Here is a 17,928-nt window from a genome sequence, read left to right as displayed (position 1 = left end):
CCAGCACAGTGCAGAAAAGCATCATTTCGTCTCATTATTTCTGTTCCTACTGATTAAAGTAACTTTATCTGGTGGAGTGGTGGAAACTTGATTTAAATAGGCACCACACACAGCTTTGCATGAAGACATCACTGTGCTGGGGACCAGAAAACTGGGGCTCAGGGGAGCCCCAAGGTGGTATTCCCTCCCTGACAGCAGCAGCCCCACAGAGGAGCCCAGCACCCAGTCCCTGCAAAGATCGGATGGCCACAGAGCTGCGGCAGTTCTCAGCCCCAGCAAAGGACAAGCGCAGCCTTGGGGTCACGTTCCCAATCAGTGGGATTCTCCCCCACTCTGGCCATGTGGGAGCTTGGCAGGAACGAGTGAGTCACGGCCGGCCCCAGTTTTTACCATTTATAGTCAAAGCCAGCACGAAGCCATCGCTGGGTCCCTGGAGAGCGCAGCTCCAGCCCCCGGAGCTCCCAGCCCGTCCCAGGCCTTTACTATTTTCCTTTCATTTCCATTATCTCTGGGGTCATCTCCAACAGGGTAACCGGAGCCCGATGGAATTTCATCCTACTTCTGCCGAAAAGGCCCCTTGAGCGGTCAGCACCTCTTCCCAGCCCCCTGGGAACACATGGCTTTGGGACAGCACGTGCAGGGCTGGTGCCAGGAGACTGAGTGTGCCCTGCTGATCTGGGGAAGGATATGGACTGGGAGCAATGCGCCCCAAGAGAGAGGGAGAAGACCAGGACGCTGTGTCTCTCAGGGGTTACCTGTGGAGTTGGGGGCTCTACCTTCCTCTTCTTCTTCTGGTTCTGCTTGTTTGTCCTTGGGTAGACTATCAGCATCTCCAGCCACCTGTGGGCAAAGAAGAGCAGCAGGTGAGACGTGCGCTGACAAAAGCAGGCAGGACAGGAGTGATGCTCGCTCCCAGGTGTGGGGTGTAATCAGCAGGGCACTGTGCACCCCAAAGGTGCTCCCTGCACTGCAGGTGCTCTGATCCCATCATCAGGGAGACACAGCCCCATGCACTCCAGGACAGGATGCCCATAAGCCAGCCCTTTGCTTCCTCCAGAAACAGCCAGGGAGCAGCAGCCCCCATACTAAACCCCCACACCCAGAGGTTGGTAATCGGGCTGTCAGTATTTCCCTGAGCTAGAGCTCAGCATGCAGAAGAACTCAGCCCTCTGAGCTGGGCTGGGGTACCACCGTACCCAGCAACCATCCCAGACCTGGGAAAAAAGCAACTTGCAGAGCAGGGCAGGAGGGGAGGAAGGACAGGGAACAACTCCTGCAAAGGCTGCTTTGGCTCAACACCACTCAATGCAAGAGAGAGGTCATGGCCGAGGGTGGCACCGGGCAGGGATTCAAGGATCCTGAAAGCCAGCCGAGAGCTCCGGAGAGACCAGAGGGCCTTCTCCCTTCAGAGCTGCTAACGCCAGCACGCTGCACACAATGCACTTTTGTCTGAGAAAGAGCAGCATGAACTCGGCACTGTGAAGCCCATCCCGCACATGAGCCTCTCACTCAGGGCACCCTCCCATGCCTTCCCACAGCTGCTCCTGCATCTCAGAGAGGATCTGCAGCGCTGGGAAATGCTTGTGCTTCAGACTTCCGTGCTTTGCCCTCCTGTTCCCCCCACTTCGCACGCTGCTGCTGTAAAGCGCTTTGAGATGACCACATCAAGTGGGTTTTGGTTAAGCAATAAATGCCAGAAGCATGCAACAAACGTAAAACAAATTCTCCCCGAGCTGGGGAAATCTTCCTGTCGTGCTGCAACTGCAAGCCTGGCTTGAGCCCAGAGCGGGACTGCTTGGGGATGATTAATGCTTGCAGTCAGGAGCAAACGCGCTGCTTCAAAATCTAACGCCGGGCCAATGAGCAATAAATCAGCCCCACCTTGCTCTGCAATGCTGCTTCCTCACACTGCTGGCAGGACGGGAACAAAGGCTGAGCTGTGAATGGGAGCGTGAGGAGATGGAGAACGCAGCAGGGCACAAGGGACCATATTTTGGGGTATAATCATTGCACCCACCCAGTCAGCCCCCCTCTGGTGCCACTCTCACTCACAGGTCTCAGAGGAGTAGGGAAATTTTGTCCCACGACAACATTTATGTGAGCGAAAGCCCAAGTTCTTGCCAGAGAAATGCCTATCTACTAAAATGGGAGAGTCACAATCAAGGAAAGTGCTCAGAAATAGAAAGTGTTCCAATGGGATGCACCAGCTCTGCTGGTGCCAGGCTGGGAAGCACAGAGGAGGTACCATGCCTCAAGATGCATCAGGAAGATGGTGTCTGTGGATGCTTCTAGATCAGCATCCAGCACTTGTGAGTTGGAGAATCGACCGCCATGTGCTCATTTTAAGTGGTCTAAAGTGACCTAGGAATGGTGGTCTTCAGAAGTAGTGAGCAGCTTGGGAGCTCTAGGATCTGAAGCTCCTCAGTCACTGGCTCTGCAAGGTGCACATGCCAGATGTTGGAAAGTCTCATGGCACAGCATAAAGGAAGGACTTAAATCATCCACTCAAGCCGCTTCTCATGCTCACCCCATGAATCTAGCAGCTCAGGGCTTGCTAGCACTCCTGCCCTGCTGCAGGTGGAAGGGACCTGCCAGGCCAGAGAGCAGGAGGGGGAAACAAAAGCCAACCTTGCCAAAAAGGAGGAGAAGAAGAGGGGAGCTGAGCGCCAGGCAGCACTGACAGCCAGCCCTGGGTCTGCCTGCACTCACCCGCTGATGATCTCCTTGTTCTCAGCCCGGATGAAGTGCTCTTTCTCTGGCGTTAGGATGCATAAGGAGAATTTCTGCCCTGTGCGGCTCTCCCCATCCACCACATCCGTGCACTGGTTCATGTTGATGGTGCCCTGTGGGAGGGTTGTAGGCTGCAAGGGGAAGGAGAAAGGAGATATGTGAGGAGATAGGAGCAGATGGGCACATGCCTTAAACCTCTCCTGGTGGACAACAGGATCCTAAGCAACCAGTGCTCTGTCCACAAGCAGAGCTCTGCCCACTGAACTTAGTGAAACATGGTGATTGGGAGCATCTTCCCCAGCCAGCCACTGGAACGCTCTGCAGGGACATGGCATGGAGGGGACCATGGTTCAGAAAGCACAGTGTCACCTCCTGGTCTCCCTGCCCCAAGGGGATGAAGTTAAGCAAGATGAGTGGTGGCCTCCCCAGCCCGAGGAGACACGGAGGGACTTAGATCAGTGTCACTGCTGACAAGAGCTGACAGGTCCATCTGGAGCAGCATCAGCTCATCCGATTTACAGTGGCTATGCCACATCCCTGCTGTCCCCATCTCCAGCCTGCTGTGCCCTGCTGCCAGATATGGTGACATGGGGGTCCCCCCCACCAACAGCAGCTGTTTGCAGGTGAGCATGAGCCCCAGACAAATTGGACAGTGGGACCCCTCTGAGTTGCACATGGCACGAAAGGAGCACCCCACACAGCCCCACAACCACCTCTATGCCCCAGCAAAGCCTCCTCTCGTCCTCCAGATGGCCAGGCCAACAGGGAGATGAGTTTTTGGCAGATGCTGGTAAGATTTTTACCATGGAAACAGGCTCCAGCAAACCACCTCCAAGAGCATTGTGAAAAGAAGAGGTGACCGGGAGAGCTGCAACAGCCCCATCCCACAACCCAGGGAATTCAGCTGGTCTCACTGAGACCCCCGTCCCTGGTTTATCCATCTGCAGCTATGGGAAATATCCCTGTTTCACCAGGAGAAAGGTTTTGCCCATGGCTGTGTCCCCAGATGGGTCAAGGAGGGAGGGTGAGTACCCCACACAGGGAGCTGTGGTGCTGGGGTGCCCCCATGCTGGCATGCCAATGGGACCAACCTTACAACTGGGATATCAAAACCTCTTATTTTTGGTTGTGAAAACCAACGTCACCATCCACAAATCCTGCAGGGGGAAGGGGAAGAAAAGCTGAGCGCAGCCCAGAAGGTCTCCAGCTCAGCCCCCCCTGCTCACGGCCACGGGAAGTCAACTCCTAAGAGGATTTTTTGTCTTAGACAACAAAAATAAAACCCTGCTTTCCGGTAGCTATAAAAACCCTACGGAAAAACTTTCTCCCAGCTCCAAGCAGAGTCTTAGAAACGTTTTTGTCTCCCTTGCCTTCAGCTGTGCCAAGACCTCCAGGACCATGAACTCTGCACGGCCGCGTGGGTCCAATCCCTTCCCCACCCACAACCACAAGGACCACAGCCAGGACAGGGGGGAAAGGAGCTGGGGTTGGCTCTAGGAAGCACCCCTACACCTCACAGCTCTGGGCAGGAGATGGAACTTGACAGACAAGCAGCCTGGCTCGCTTGGGATTTAAATTCCTTTACATCTATTTCTTTCTTTCTTTGCTGCAGACACAAGCACTCTGAAACCAAGCAAGATGCAAATGCTGCAAGGTGGAAGCATGCACCAAAGGAAATGATACCAAGAGCACGGTCAGGATGCAGCCCCCTGGGCAAAGACAGAGCTCTGCTGCAATACCCGGGTAGCACCTGAAAGGAAGCCCTAAATTCTGTGCCATGGGGAGCAAACCCACGAGGCTTTGCACTCTGCTCATGTACCCACTGGAACCAGCAATGCTCAGAGCCAGACCATGCCCAGCATGGCAAACCTGTGTACTATGCACTCCCTATCTCTTTCCTATGGTGTGTGAGGAATGAACACGGAGGGGAACACAACAGAAAGGAGAGAAAGAGGGAGCAGAAACCTCTGAGGAGCCCTGCAGAAGAAATCCCAGCCTTGAGGGCACAGTGTCCGTGCCCACGCCATGTTCCCGGGCCGTTACACAACGTCAACTTGGTGAAATCTGGAACATAACCTTTAAAGAAAGGCGATGGGGCAGGGGGAGGAGGAAACCAAACAAAAGGGACATTTTACTTTCTGCCAAGAACCAGGAGGGGAAAAAAAAGAGAGAAAAAAAAAGAAAGAAAGAAAGAAAAATCCCCACCATTTGTCTATCTCGCATGGCAGGCTGGTTGCCTTGGCACCAGGGTCTGGCCGGCCTGGAGGGAAGATGGGGGCTGATTACTCCCCACGGTCCTGCTCCTCCATGAGGGCCCCAGTGCAGCACAGGAAGGGCTCTGGTGTGGGTTTGCTCTGCTCAGGCTTCCAACACTGCCCCAGATTAGCAGTAAGTTGGGCACGCCTAAGGAAGAGCATCCAGGCTGCCTCCATAAATGCTTCTTGACAAATGTTAATTCTCTGAGCTAAAATATTCATGAGGGTGGCTGCCGAGGAGCAGGCTGCTCATCCACAGTGCTCTTAAGTGCTCTGCAAAGGGAGCTGCTAAAAGCATTGCCTGTCCCTGATGCTCAGCCCCACGCTCAGGGTGGGAAGTGAGCGGGACACGGTGTGGGATGGAGCAAGGCACAAAGCACTGCAGGCTTCCTGCCACTAGGCACAGAGCTATATCAATGTGGCCACAATGCAAGCGGAGTTCTGCTGCGGGAGGATTTTATTACACTTATAGATCATCCAGCAGGCAGAGAATCCTAGATTTACACCAAGGCAGATGAAAATGACCTCTCCAAGTTCTGCACAGGACACATGGGAGCAGCCATCCATCAACACAGAGCAAAGGTTGTGCTCTCCCTCCTGCACCTCCCTGTGCCCGGGAGCGCTGCCCATCCTCTGCAGCTCCCAGCCACGCACCACTCCAGCAGGTGGGCAGGTATCTGCTTTCAGCCACCTAAGCACACCTTTCTCACCTGCAGCCTGCCCATATGGGCAGATATTGCTTATAAAAGCTGCTGAGAAACCTCCAGCAGGCTCAGGCCTCTGAAATCACCCCCTCAAGGAACGTGCTCAAAGCTCAGAGGATGAGTGTGCAAGCCCTGTGCACACGTATCCCCACACACCAGGCTCCTGTACAACACTCCCAAACCTTCACCAGGAGATGAAACAATTTCAGCTCTGCTTTCACCAGGCGGAAAGAATTTTCTTCCTCCCCCCTGGAGCAGTTTGGGGAGGGGGCACAGCACAGGGATTGGGCAGGAGAGTTCAGCCAGGGGCCACTTCTCCATAGAACTGGTGTTTACGTCCACCGACAGCAAGTCTAAACACAGAGCAAGGCCATGAGCCGGCTGTGAGCACCCTCGGGCTCCTCACTCACCCAGTGCCATGCACCGACCCTGCAGGTACCCAGACAGAGTGCTGGGGACCACACATCCCCTCCACATCCCCATCCCCAGTGGGCGCCTGCCTGGGGAGCGAGTGCCGGAGCGGAGTGGGAGGCTGGAGCTGGCTTGTCCTGGCCTTATAAGGCGATTCTTGCGCTGTGCATGCAGCTCCCAGCTGCTCCCCACCCCAAAGCGGGGTCTGGAGCTGGCAGCCAACTCCTCGCCTGCCTCCTTCCTGTTAACCTCTTTCCTGCTGAAGAGTCTCTGAAGGGTCGTGTATGGCTGGGATGGCCGTACTCTGAACCTGCAGGTGAGGACACAAGAGTCAGCATGAGAAGGGATGGTCGGTGAACGCCCCTTACCCACCTGGAATGGTCACCAGGTGGTTACCCATGTGCATCTCCATCTCCAACCCTGCTGGAGGGGAAGGACAGAAGATGCAGAGAGCATCGGCATCACGCTGAGGACAGAAGTACGGTCCCAGCTGGGCTGTGGGTTGAGTGGAGGCTCTGAGCTTCCTGCAGTCACCTTTCATGAACCAGAACTTCACAGAGCAAACCAAACTGTGGTCAAACTCCTAATCCCACAGCCCTGCCAACACAATCCTATCTTCACGCCCCGCTCCCCTTATGACACTGATACACGATGAGGGCAACCAGAGTTTCAAATGCAAAATGCCCTCCCCTCACTTATGAGAAGGATTGGGGGAGGGCAGGATACCAATCTGACCCCATCTGTGTGCAGCTGCCAGCATGGCATCTCCCTGCAGCACAGGCACCCAGTCAAAAGGGAAGGAACTATCTGTGGTATTCAATGTGCTGTCACGGCAATCAGCCTGACAACAAAAACCCAGGGAGATCGCTCCCCAGGACCCAACAACACGGCAGGGGGTGAGGAGCTTGGAAGAGAGGAACGCAGCTGTTCTGGGGGGTGGGAAGGAAAGGTGGATTCCATCTGTATTTGGCAAACTGTGCTTTAAATTGTACAGTTCCACACTGGCTGCATCAAGTCCACCATGAGGGAGCAGCGGGCTACCAGATGGGAGCTTCAGGTTGCCACAACAGGGCCATGAGATGTAGGGCTATGAGGGAGCTGCAGGCTGCTGCTAAGGTGGACAGGAGCCCTAGCAAGCACCCAGAAGTGGAAAAACTGGAAAAGGACCATTGTTTTGCTCAGGATCCTTAAGGAAGCTACTAAAAGGTGCAAGAGGCACTTCACTGAAAAGAGCTTCACTTGCTGGGAAACAGAAACAACCCAGGTGAAGTTTGCTTGCTGCTCAGTTTTGGAGCCAGCCTGACTGCCAAGCAGGAAAATCACTGCAGCTGGAGTAGGCTCCAATGTCATTCGGAGCAACAAGTACTGCTGGAATGATTCCCAATGTCTTCTTCTAGTAGCACTCCTACCGTGGCCTAAAGGCTCTTGAGATGCCACCAGGCAGCATGGGGACGTGCTGAAGCACACGGACCAGTATGAGACAGCCAGCCACAGGGGTGACAGGACTAGGGGAAGCTCAGGCAGGAGAGACGGGTTCTGAGGTTGGCTATGCTGGGATCCAGTCCCCAGGGCCACATCTCTCCTTGGGACGTGGCCACAAAGCTCTGTAGGTGTCTCATCACAAGGACAGACATGCAGAAACATGGCACCAGCCCTACACACCAACACACTGCACGTGGCACCAGGAATGCTGAGCAACTTGGGAAGATCACGGCTAGGAATCTGAGAGCTTTTCATCTTCTCTGAACCACCAAGGATGGATGTAGCCAAGGGAAGGGCTGCCCAAGGAAAGCAGTGCAATCAATTCAAGCCCCCAAATGCCCCTAAAGTGAATCCATCTCCCTTCCAGACTAGAGGGGCCAAAGGGCCAAGTCTCCTAGTGAGTAGCTGGTGTGTTGTCCCACACCTCACCAGCCAAACAATACATGATTTCCCCCAGACCCTCATCTTCACCAAGGACCATCAGCCTTACATGAGCATCACTGATCGCAAACAAGGCTAAACAGCCCCTAGAGATCAACAGCCCCAGATCCACTGGAAGCTGAGGCAGCTCCCACAGGCACAGATGCTCCAGTGGAAGTTGTTGAATCCTGCCAAATTAGCCTGGAAACCTCATTACTCCCCAGCGCTCCTCTTATGAGCTCTGCAGAACTTCCTGCTGGGCTGGGAATACCACAGGGCTGGGCTCCCAGGGCTCGGGGGTCTCCAGCTGGAGATGGAAAGTGGGAGTGGGTCAAAGAGCTGAGAAGTGATCCGGTGCTGTGCAGGGAAGGGGCATGAGCCCAGGGAGGCTTCTCCAATCCCCCTGCCTCAGCCTGCACACCACATTAACAGCCGTGAAAGCAAAAAGTCCTCTTCCTGCACACATCTGCTCAGTCCATAATCCTTGCTGTCCCTCCTCTAATGGGAAAGCAGCCAGAAAAGCAAACTAAACCCCTAATTATATCCCAGTAGCTCCCCAGCACCCTGGCAAACTTTATTGATGGAGTTGCAACAGGGCTGATGAAATGAGGAGGAAAGGGCTGAGGCTCTCCATAATCCCACCCCTTCTCCCCAGCTGCAACATCACAAAAGGGGGAAATCCTGCACAAGTGGAAGGTGCTCGAGACACATCCAAAATCCATGAGCGTGCCAGGGACCCCACCATCAACGTGGCAAAGGGAACACTGAAGTGTCAACACTCAGGGACCCAGTGGGGAGCAGGGGCAACCACAGGGTGCAGTGCATGGCTTCCAGGCAATGCATGGCCATGAAATACCCCCAGGAGCCCAGCAGAGAGGTGGCAGAGTGCAAGGCATGGTGCTGTACGTGCAGGCAAAGAACCCAGATCCTGCTGGAAGGAGGTGAGGGCTGACGCTGGGGCTGTGCACGTGATTACCTGCAGTAATTATACCTTGCAGCACGTCTAGCCAGCTGCTCTGTCGTCCTGCCTGTCTGCAGCCGGACAAGCAACTGCAGGGAAGAGTCCTTCCTGCAGCTTTGAATGGACAGAGCATAACAGAAAGGTCTTGCAGAATATTTACCAGCAAAACTACATTCACACGACCCCCACGCCTGAGTGTACAAGCAATGTTTTGGTTTTTTTTCCCAGCCTTACCTATTGCTGCCTCCAATAACTCAGGCAGCAAGGAGAGTCATACACACTGCTTGGGAACTCTCATTTTTCCTCAGAAATGCCTCCAACAGCACTAAGGAGCTGAGGAAGACCTCAGCAAAATCCTTGTGCTGGGTAATGCTGAGCAAAGCTGCTTCCTAAACCTCACCAAGACCTCAGCTCGTCTCCACACAAGTTTTAACCTGACCACGTCCCTTCTACACAGACTCTGATGAATAATGCATGGCCAGGGTAAACCAGAAATCTCATATTCACTAATCGTTACCATAACAGAGAAACGAGGGCTGCAAATAAGTGATTTATTAACCCCAAACAGTGCTGCTGCTTCAACAGAGCGCACACCTCAACTCCAAACCCAAGGGAGGAAAGTTTGCTCCAGATCCACAGCTCGGCCCCGCTGAGCCCCCCACTCTCACCACACATCTCCACCCCCAGGAGCGAGGCTGGGGCAGCCTTCCTCCTCCTCTTCCTCCTCCTCTTCCTCCTTGGGGGCCACCACAAGGATGAATGGCGGTGGGAAGCCCACACCCCCACGCTTGCCCGCGGCTCTGGCCGCTTTCTCAGGCATTCCAAAATTTGGCTGGAGCCTCTTTTTGCAGCGTTCCCCCCCCTCCACCCCTACTCCAAACCCTCAGCTGGACGCCAGCCTAATTGACTATTTATTTATTTCTGCATTTTCCCAGCTCTCTGCACACATTGGTGCAGAGTGGGGGGGGGACGCTAAGGCTGGCTCCCAAAGCAAAGCCCCCCATCCTCCAAAAACAAAACCCCAAAAGCCACAGAGGCACGGGGTAGGCCCCCCATCCCAAAGCTCCCTGGAGGATGAGAGGAAGTCAGGAAGGGGGGTGTGGGGGTCAGGAAAGGGAGATGCCGGGGGCACTGCCCACCCCTTTGCTTTGTGCACACACGCTCAGGGAAATTAAAAATAGCTGTGTCCAAAGAGTGGCTGCGAGCCCCACAAAGAGCGTGTTGAGCAGAGGCAGCTGCAAGCTATTTGCTGCCCCTGGTAATCAGCAGCTCAGCTTGCAAAGCCCTCCCCCCCACACACACACCCCCTGGCCCCTGCCTCCCCTGCCAGAAGCTGCTGCTGCCTCTCTCCAACCCACATGTCATGTCAGCAAGGCACTGAATGCAGGATCTCTTTGGAAAAGAAATAATCGCAATAATAACAACAGAGCTTGCTTTGATTTTCAGAGCAGCTTTGCCTTGTACAGACACATCCCCTCAGAGTCACACAGCTGGCTGTGTCCCACTGGAGCAGGTCAGGGTGCCCCATGCCACTGGCAGAGATGGACACTCAATGGGGACAGGGATGTTATGGCTGTTGGGTGCCACATCTCCGAGGGAGTCCTTCAATACAATGGGAAAACAGGTGCCTGAGCCCAGAGCATCCTGGTGGTCCTCGAGGACATCAGCTGGTGGCACTGGTGGGGCTGGAGGAATTATGGTAGCCCTGCAGTGCGACCAGCTGGCCCAGGGCTGTGTCACAGCCAATGCATTCCATAGCACCAAACAGCAGTGGGACAAAAACATGCTGCTGCCGCTTCCTCTGGCCACGCTTTTCCCCCAGCAAGCTGCTCCATTAAAAGGTGAGCTGACAGGGCTTTAAATGTAGCTTTGTTTGGGAAGGCACTGAAACGCACCTTCCCAAAGGCTTCCCAGTTTGTTTCCCCACTGCCATTCAACAACAAAACAAGCATCTGATGCAACTGCCAGCAGTAAACCCCAGCGCTCCCATCTGCTGGCTGTCCCCAGTGCAGTGGGACCAGATGAAGGCCAGGTCAGAGGCCAGCAGGCATAGGAGGGGTGGGGACACGTGAGGGCAATTGTGTGCTCAGCAATTAGCTGTGTCATTTCACCATCAGCACTGATTTCTTCCCTGCTAAATGCCACCAGAGGCGGGTTTGATTTCTGCACTGACATTTAGCAGCACATCACGCCTTGTCTTCCACCCAGCTCCTGCTGTCAGGCTGGAGGCCACGGTGTGAAGCCCCGACTGCCCAAAGTCACAGAGAAGAAACCCCAACTCCGCTCAGTGCCCGTATCACTCCATCTCCCATAAACTACACAGAGGGCTTTTAAAACCAAGCCCTTTTCCCTTGCTGCTCCTGCACGTCTCTCCTCTAAATGAACTGGTTTGCTGGCTCTCGAGAGACAGAGAAGCAGAACAAAAAGTAAAAAGGACAAAGCCACTTAAAGCTGGGCTGGCTTCTCATCCTCAAAGCCATTCCAGCTTAGCAGCTCGCTCTGCAGAAGACAATAAGCGCTGCATTGTTTCCAGGAAGGAAGCACCTGGGCCAGGTCATCAAAGCTGTGAGCTAATTAGGAGGTCACTGGCTGCTTCCTGCTCTCCCAGCTCCACATTTCTGCTAACTCTCCATATCTCCCACCCTTTTGCTTGGGCCTTGTTTCAGCAGTGTCCTGAGCAATGAGTTCCCAGGGTTCCTGGTAGCACCCAGGTTTTTCTCCCAAAAAGCAATGCTGGGCATTAAACACTCACCAAAGGCCTCTGAGCTCTGCTGGGACCACCAACCCATCTCTACACCTCCTGCAGAGCCATCACAAGAATCATATTGAATGACTGGGTTAAAAGGGACCTTAAAGCTCATCCAGTTCCAACCATGGGCTGGCTGTTCCCCACCACCCAGACTGCCCAGGGCCCCATCCACAGCCATGGGCACCTCCAGGGACAGGCACCCACTGCTCTGAGCAGCAGCGCCATGTGCTCTCACAAGGCTGCTCTTCATCCCTTGCATCCCAACGTCACTGATCCCTCCCTTTCCCAACAGTCCTGGAGGAGAACAGATTGCTCCTCCTGGATCTTCCCAACACTTCCCCTATTCCTAATGCAACCCTTTACACATAAGCACTCAGCATCCCATGCAAATCCTCCCTACACGGCACCTCCCTCCCCCTCCAACAAACGCATTATTTCCCTTTCTCTTCCCACCACCGCTGCCCATCTCGCAGCTGCTCCGCTCCTCTCCCTTTTCGTCTCAGCTCGTTGAAACCCGAGACGTGCTTTGATTCCAGCCAAAAGCTCTTCATGCCGAACAGAAACTGAAAGTCTCCAAGATCTGGCGAGCAGAGGAGGCAGCAGCAGCAGCAAAGCCGGGTCTGCGGGGAGAAAAGCCACTCGCAAGGGGAGCACGGACTCACCCAACCCTGAGCTCCTTGGTGGAGGGGGCAGGGAGAGCCTGGAACAGCTTCAATGGTTAAAAAAAAAAACGGGTGGAAAAAAAAAGTAAGGATGGAGGGGCCAGGATGTTGAAGGTTCGTTTTTTAATCCCTGCCAATGAATTTCCATTCCGTGCCAAGACTGAAGTAAAGCGCTTTGATCTAACGAGAAGGAAAAAACACACGCAGACTCTCTCGGCTTTTCAGAACATTGGTGACAAAGGAGGGAGCGAGGACAGAAATGGACGTGGTGCAGATCTGCTGAGGGTGACGTTTCTAAACGTGCCCCTTCTGACAAAAGAATAACTGGGGATGGGGGGGAGGTGGTGGATTAGGAAATAATGATTCCACACGGCTACGCATCACCGTGCTTGGACATCCCTCCTGCTCGGGTCCCTCTCTGCTGTTCTTCCCCCACCCACAGCTCCTGTGCAGGCTCCTGGGGGCAGGGAGCTGTGGGGCTCCAGCTGTGACCCCAATCCCTCCCATGCAGGGGATGGGAGCAGGGAACTGTGCCCATTGGTCCTCCAGCCCACCCAGGAGATGCTCTCACCTTGGCATTACCCACAGGCCCAGACAGGGGTAGAGCTGAGGCCATTGCCCACCCCGTGCTGCCTTTCCACTGCGCCATTCCCACGCAGCAGGGCTCTATTAATAGACCTATAGCTAATTATAGGCAGCAGCCACCACAACAGAAGGGGGCAAACAGTCTGCAAGCGGACCACACTTGTGCTGGATGTGGTCCACTCTCCATCCCCCTGGGACAAAAGGTGCTGGGATGAGGCTGCTGGGACAGAACCAAGGCATGGGTCCCTGCTCCTCCCTTCAAGCACCAGCAAAGCCTTGGGCCGGGGCAGAACTATGGGCTGAGAGCTTCAGGATGTCTGAAACCAGAGAGGGCAAAGAACCAAAGCTCTGTACTCCTCCTGGGTGCCTCCAGAACAATGCCCTTGGTTTAGCTTAATTCTTGGAGCTTCTTGGACCCTTAACTTCAAACTATGGGGAAATAATTCACAAAGGGGAAAGTGAGGAACGCAGCTCATGGATTCACAGCACAAACAACCAAGAGGCTGTTCAGCATGGGAATGCAACCCTAAGCAAACCGTGAGCAGCCAGCCACTGCTGATGGGAGTGAGGAATGCGTGCAGGTTGGAGCAGGCTTGGCTTCCCCAGGGCTCAGCAGAGCTGGGAGCAGCCTGTTGGCACGCTGCTGCACGTCGGGGCTGGAGGGGAAGGAGACAGGCACAGCACAGGAACTCTTTCCCCCTGCAGGGTCCTGGTGAGCCCCATGTGCACTGATGCTGGAGCACAGGGAGTATAGGGGTGGCTGCTTTTCAGGGGTGCAATGCAACTGCTTGGGTCAGTTCTGAGACTTCTGAGACCTCTCTGCTTCCAAACCGGTGCCTTCCCCCCACGCACACCCTGTCCCACTGATGGGATTTGGGCAGTACTTGGGGCTCCCAATGCAAAGAGGAGGTTCTGGGTGCTTGGCCCAACCCAGTGCTTGTGGCATCTGCCTTGTGTGCATCCCCGGGCCGTCCTCAGAGCTCCCCTCAACCCCAGCAGTGAGCTGTGGGCTCCAGTGTGCTGCCAGCACGGCCCTCTGCTTGCAGGGCAGCAGCTCATTAGCCGCTGACCCCAGCTCAGAACCAGATGTGCCCTTTGCTCATGGTCACAGGGAGGAAGAGGAGGCCAGCACTGCCAATGGGGAGCTTAAACCCCCCCTACCCTGCCTGCATCCCACGCCTTCCTCCCCTCCTCATTTTTAATAAAGCAGAAATTGCCAAACCCACACAATTAATGTCTAACAGGTTCAGGGCAGAGCAACTCAATCCACCTCCTGGGAGGTCCCTGTCCAGCTGCCGTCCAGCTCCCAGCACGCTGCCATGTCCCCCCACCACGGGACCTCCAGAAGCACAGAGAGGGGAATAGTTCCTGCAATGCAGATCCCTCCCTGAGCAAAACAGCAGCATCCCCCTGGGAAAAGCCCTGGTTCTGATGTGGAGCCAGACGCATGGGTGAGACCTCAAGGACAAACAAGCGTCCCCCCATAATTTCAGCCCAAGGTGGGGGGCAGGAATGGAGCTCAGTCTTTGCATCCCACATCGGATCTCTGCCCTGCACACAGCCATTCTCCATTACTCAACCATCCCTGCCTGCCGCTGTGCGGTCACAGAATCATCAAGGTTGGAAAAGACCCCTAAGATCAGGTCCAACCATTGACCCATCCCCACCACGACACCAAACCATGTCCCTCAGTGCCACATCTCCATGGTCCTGGAGATGTGACTCCACTCCAGAGACAGTGACTCCACCACCTCCACAGGCAGCAGTTCCAGTGCCTGACCACCCCTTCAGAGAAGACATTTTTCCTAATATCCAACCAGAGCATTCGTTGACATGGTGGGAGAGGGTCCCAAACCCATCAGAGCCATGACACTGTCTGAGCTACACACTGGAAATCGCCATAGGGGAACCTGCAGCAAGCACCAGAGCAAAGCAAACACAGGGAAGCACCCGAGGAAGATGATGCTCTCAATCACAAGGGACAGCAGCAGATGACACCGCTGTCACAGTGAGGGTCTCATCCCAAGGGAATCAGCACTTTCCCACATAGCTCCAGTGTTGGCAGCACAATGCTGTCCTGGCACAGGGCACAGGCACACTGCAGGCAGGGATGCTCCGGTGCCACAGGCATTAGCAGAGCCAGTGCAGGGACGTGATCTGCAGAAAGGTCAGGGGGGTATTTTTATACCATGTGTCAGACCCCTGCTCCTGAGGGGAGCAGCTCCATCTCCTCCATCTATGGCCATGGTGAGGATGCTCCCTGCCCTCCTCCTGTGGTGCTCAGTGCAAGGAGCCAACAGGGAGAGGTAACGCTCCTCTCATGCCCTTTTTGCTGGTTTTTTTTCACCCCACTTTTTTCCCTCCCAGGCAGCCCAATGGAACTGCACGGTGCTCCCCCAGCCCTCAGTCCACTCTCCAGTGACAGCACAGGGGCACGAGAGCACAGCAATGGGGCTGGGGCACTGCCTGCTGCTCCTGCCCAGGGGCAGCAATGCCATAGGCAGTCATGATGGGATGCAATACAGCAAAAAAAAAACCCACAAACATCACATTTCCCAACTCCCTCCTCAAGGCATTTCTCCACGCAGCACATTGCGCTTTGTTTGTAGGACACCAAACAGCAGCCCAGCACAGGTTGTTGTGACACCAGAAACGCATCAAAAGCCTCCGCAGCTCTGAATGGAGATGTTTAAATTATTTACGGGACTTGGAGCAAACCCAAGCAAGAACACAAACAAACAAACAACAGAAGGCAACGCTCTGGAGAAACACGCTGCACTCCTACACCCCATCCCACGTGTGTGCACACCCTGAACCCCAGTGCACCCAGCTCCACGAGCCTCTCACCCAGCTGCATCCCAGCACACGGGATCAGGCTGTGCTGTGCAAAACCCCATGCAACCTGCAGCATTTTGCCAATAGGCAGCTGCAGGTGGACACAGCAGGGCTGACTCCCCCAGGCTCAGCAGCCCACTTAGCAGCTTGCAATGGATGGGAGAGCTGCTTTCCTTCCTCTCTCCCTCCCTCTTTTTGCTCCCAGAGCAGTGCGGGCGGACACAGCTCCCAGGAAGGATGAGCAGCACGAAGGCGTTCCACGTTCCGCCTGACCTACTTTACACCAGCACCACACACAGCCTCCTCCTCAGGCACAGCTACAGCAATCCTCCACTATCAAACCCTCCCCAGCACCAAGGAGCAGGATGGGAAGGAGCTGGAGGGGACCTTGGGCTCAGCACTCCCCACCAGTACCAGGTCTGCCAGCAGCACAATCCCATTGCTGGTTTATACCAACGCTGAGCTTCACCCAGTGCCCTCCAACAGGTGAGCTTGGCCATCCAGCTCCATGGGACACCACAGGTCAGCAGCTTGGTGCCACGCTCCAGAAGCAGCACCACCACTGCAGGTCCCCATTAGCAGCAATGCCGCGGCCACGCAGCACTCACCATCTCGTCGAGGGCGTAGCGCAGCAACCCGTGCTCGTAGAGGATGAAGAACCGGCGCTGCCATTTCTGCAAGAGAAAACAGCAAAGGGAGTTACAACAGCAGCCCACAAAGCTGGGGCCACAATGCAGGACATCCCCCAGCAAAGCTCCAACATGATGCAGAGCCCCCCCAGGCCTCTCTCAGCACAGCGATGTGCAACCAGATCGGAGCCCTGATCTGGATGGAAAGAGCCTTTCTGTGCATGCCAGGCTGTTTGCAGCCCAGAGCAAAAACTGGTTGAGCAGGCTGAAATTTAAAGGGGAAAAAAAAAAAAAAGTCACAGATTCATAGCCCCAGTGCAGCAATTCTTATCTCTTTTTTTCTCAGCCCTTCGGGCAAAGTCCAATGTGCTCGGGGACAGCAAAACCACTGAGGATCCAGTGAACCACAGTGCTACGTCCCCGTGAGCTGTGACTCCAAACAATGCCCACATACCCTGGGCTGAACCCAGTGTGGGGGGGAGAGTTTTTACTGCTGGCAGCAATGGGAACCTCAGGCTGCAGGACAGGGCAGGGATGCAGGGGATGCTCCAACCCTGCTCACACGGTTACAGTGCTGCAAGGCTTGAGCTCTATCAGCAACCCTGTTTGGGCAGCTGATTATCAAGGCACCAAAACACAACAGCAGCCAGCAGTAACATCACACTGCTTGAACGGAGCAGGTTCTGCAGTGCCCCAGCCCAGCAAACTGCACACCCAGCAGAAAACCCTGCAGCAGGAAACATCCCTGGCTTGCACAAGGGGATGGGTGCAGTGTCCCCGCCCTGCTCCGTCCCACCCCCAGCACCCACAGGGTGTCCCTTACCCGAGAGCGATGGACAGGATTGTCAAAGTCCGTTCCTTCGGGGGCCAGCAGCAGCCAGCCACCGTAAATGGGTTTGGCCTGAAAGGGAAGAGCAGAGAGGGATCAGCTGGAGCTGCCACACAGGGAAGGGGTCAAGAATTCCATATTCCCACCACCCCTTGAACTGCTGGTTAAGCCATCTATCTGCTTTCATTCTTCTCCTTTTTATTAATCATTTTTTTCACTTAAAACAGTGTCCAATGCAGCACCTCCCTGAGATCCCTCCTGCCAGCTGCTGGTTTTGTAATGCTAAAGAAAATAAATAAATAAATAAATGAAGTTTCCCCTCTGGAAAAATCCCTGAGAACAATAGAAGAAACCGCCTAGGCACCAAAAACTGGCAAATGAGTGGAGCACCCAGCAAGCAAAATGAGAACAAACCCGAGCAAGTCCTTTCACTCCTTGTAAAGTGGGAAGAAATAACACAATCCCTTACAGCCCACTGCCCCTTTTGGGGTGGCATCTCTCAGAGCACCACCTGTACTGGATGGCCCCGATGGCACCGCCGCCCCCAGCACTGCAGGGACTCTGGGACCCCACACCACCCCCATCCCACGCTGCCCCACCCAGCAGTGCTGTGACAGCACCCAGCCCTGTGCCCACGCCGGGACTTTGGAGCAGGGAAGAATAAAAAGCAAAATTG

The 17,928-nt window shown here is 54.9% G+C and overlaps 1 protein-coding gene across 15 annotated transcripts in view; it reads right to left on the bottom strand.

The window, feature by feature from the left end:
• MPRIP (myosin phosphatase Rho interacting protein) overlaps nucleotides 1-17,928 on the bottom strand; it is a 57,042-nt gene that overhangs the window by 33,229 nt on the left and 5,885 nt on the right. For all 15 annotated transcript variants that reach the window (XR_014934070.1, XM_085514666.1, XM_085514665.1 and 12 more), the window contains exons 2-5: nucleotides 17,247-17,324; nucleotides 16,403-16,468; nucleotides 2,710-2,861; nucleotides 756-840 (exon numbers count right to left, since the gene is read on the bottom strand). Coding sequence is in view for 14 of the 15 variants with exons in the window: in XM_085514666.1 (XP_085370792.1) it covers nucleotides 756-840; nucleotides 2,710-2,861; nucleotides 16,403-16,468; nucleotides 17,247-17,324 (381 nt within the window). In the remaining variant the exon portion in view is untranslated. The remainder of the gene's footprint in view (nucleotides 1-755; nucleotides 841-2,709; nucleotides 2,862-16,402; nucleotides 16,469-17,246; nucleotides 17,325-17,928) is intronic.

Source organism: Coturnix japonica, chromosome 13, assembly GCF_054131305.1.
Source record: "Coturnix japonica strain WE chromosome 13, WE-NBRP24, whole genome shotgun sequence".
NCBI lineage: Eukaryota > Metazoa > Chordata > Aves > Galliformes > Phasianidae > Coturnix > Coturnix japonica.
Note: the sequence above shows the minus strand (reverse complement) of the source record. Positions and strands in the feature narration are given on the sequence as shown.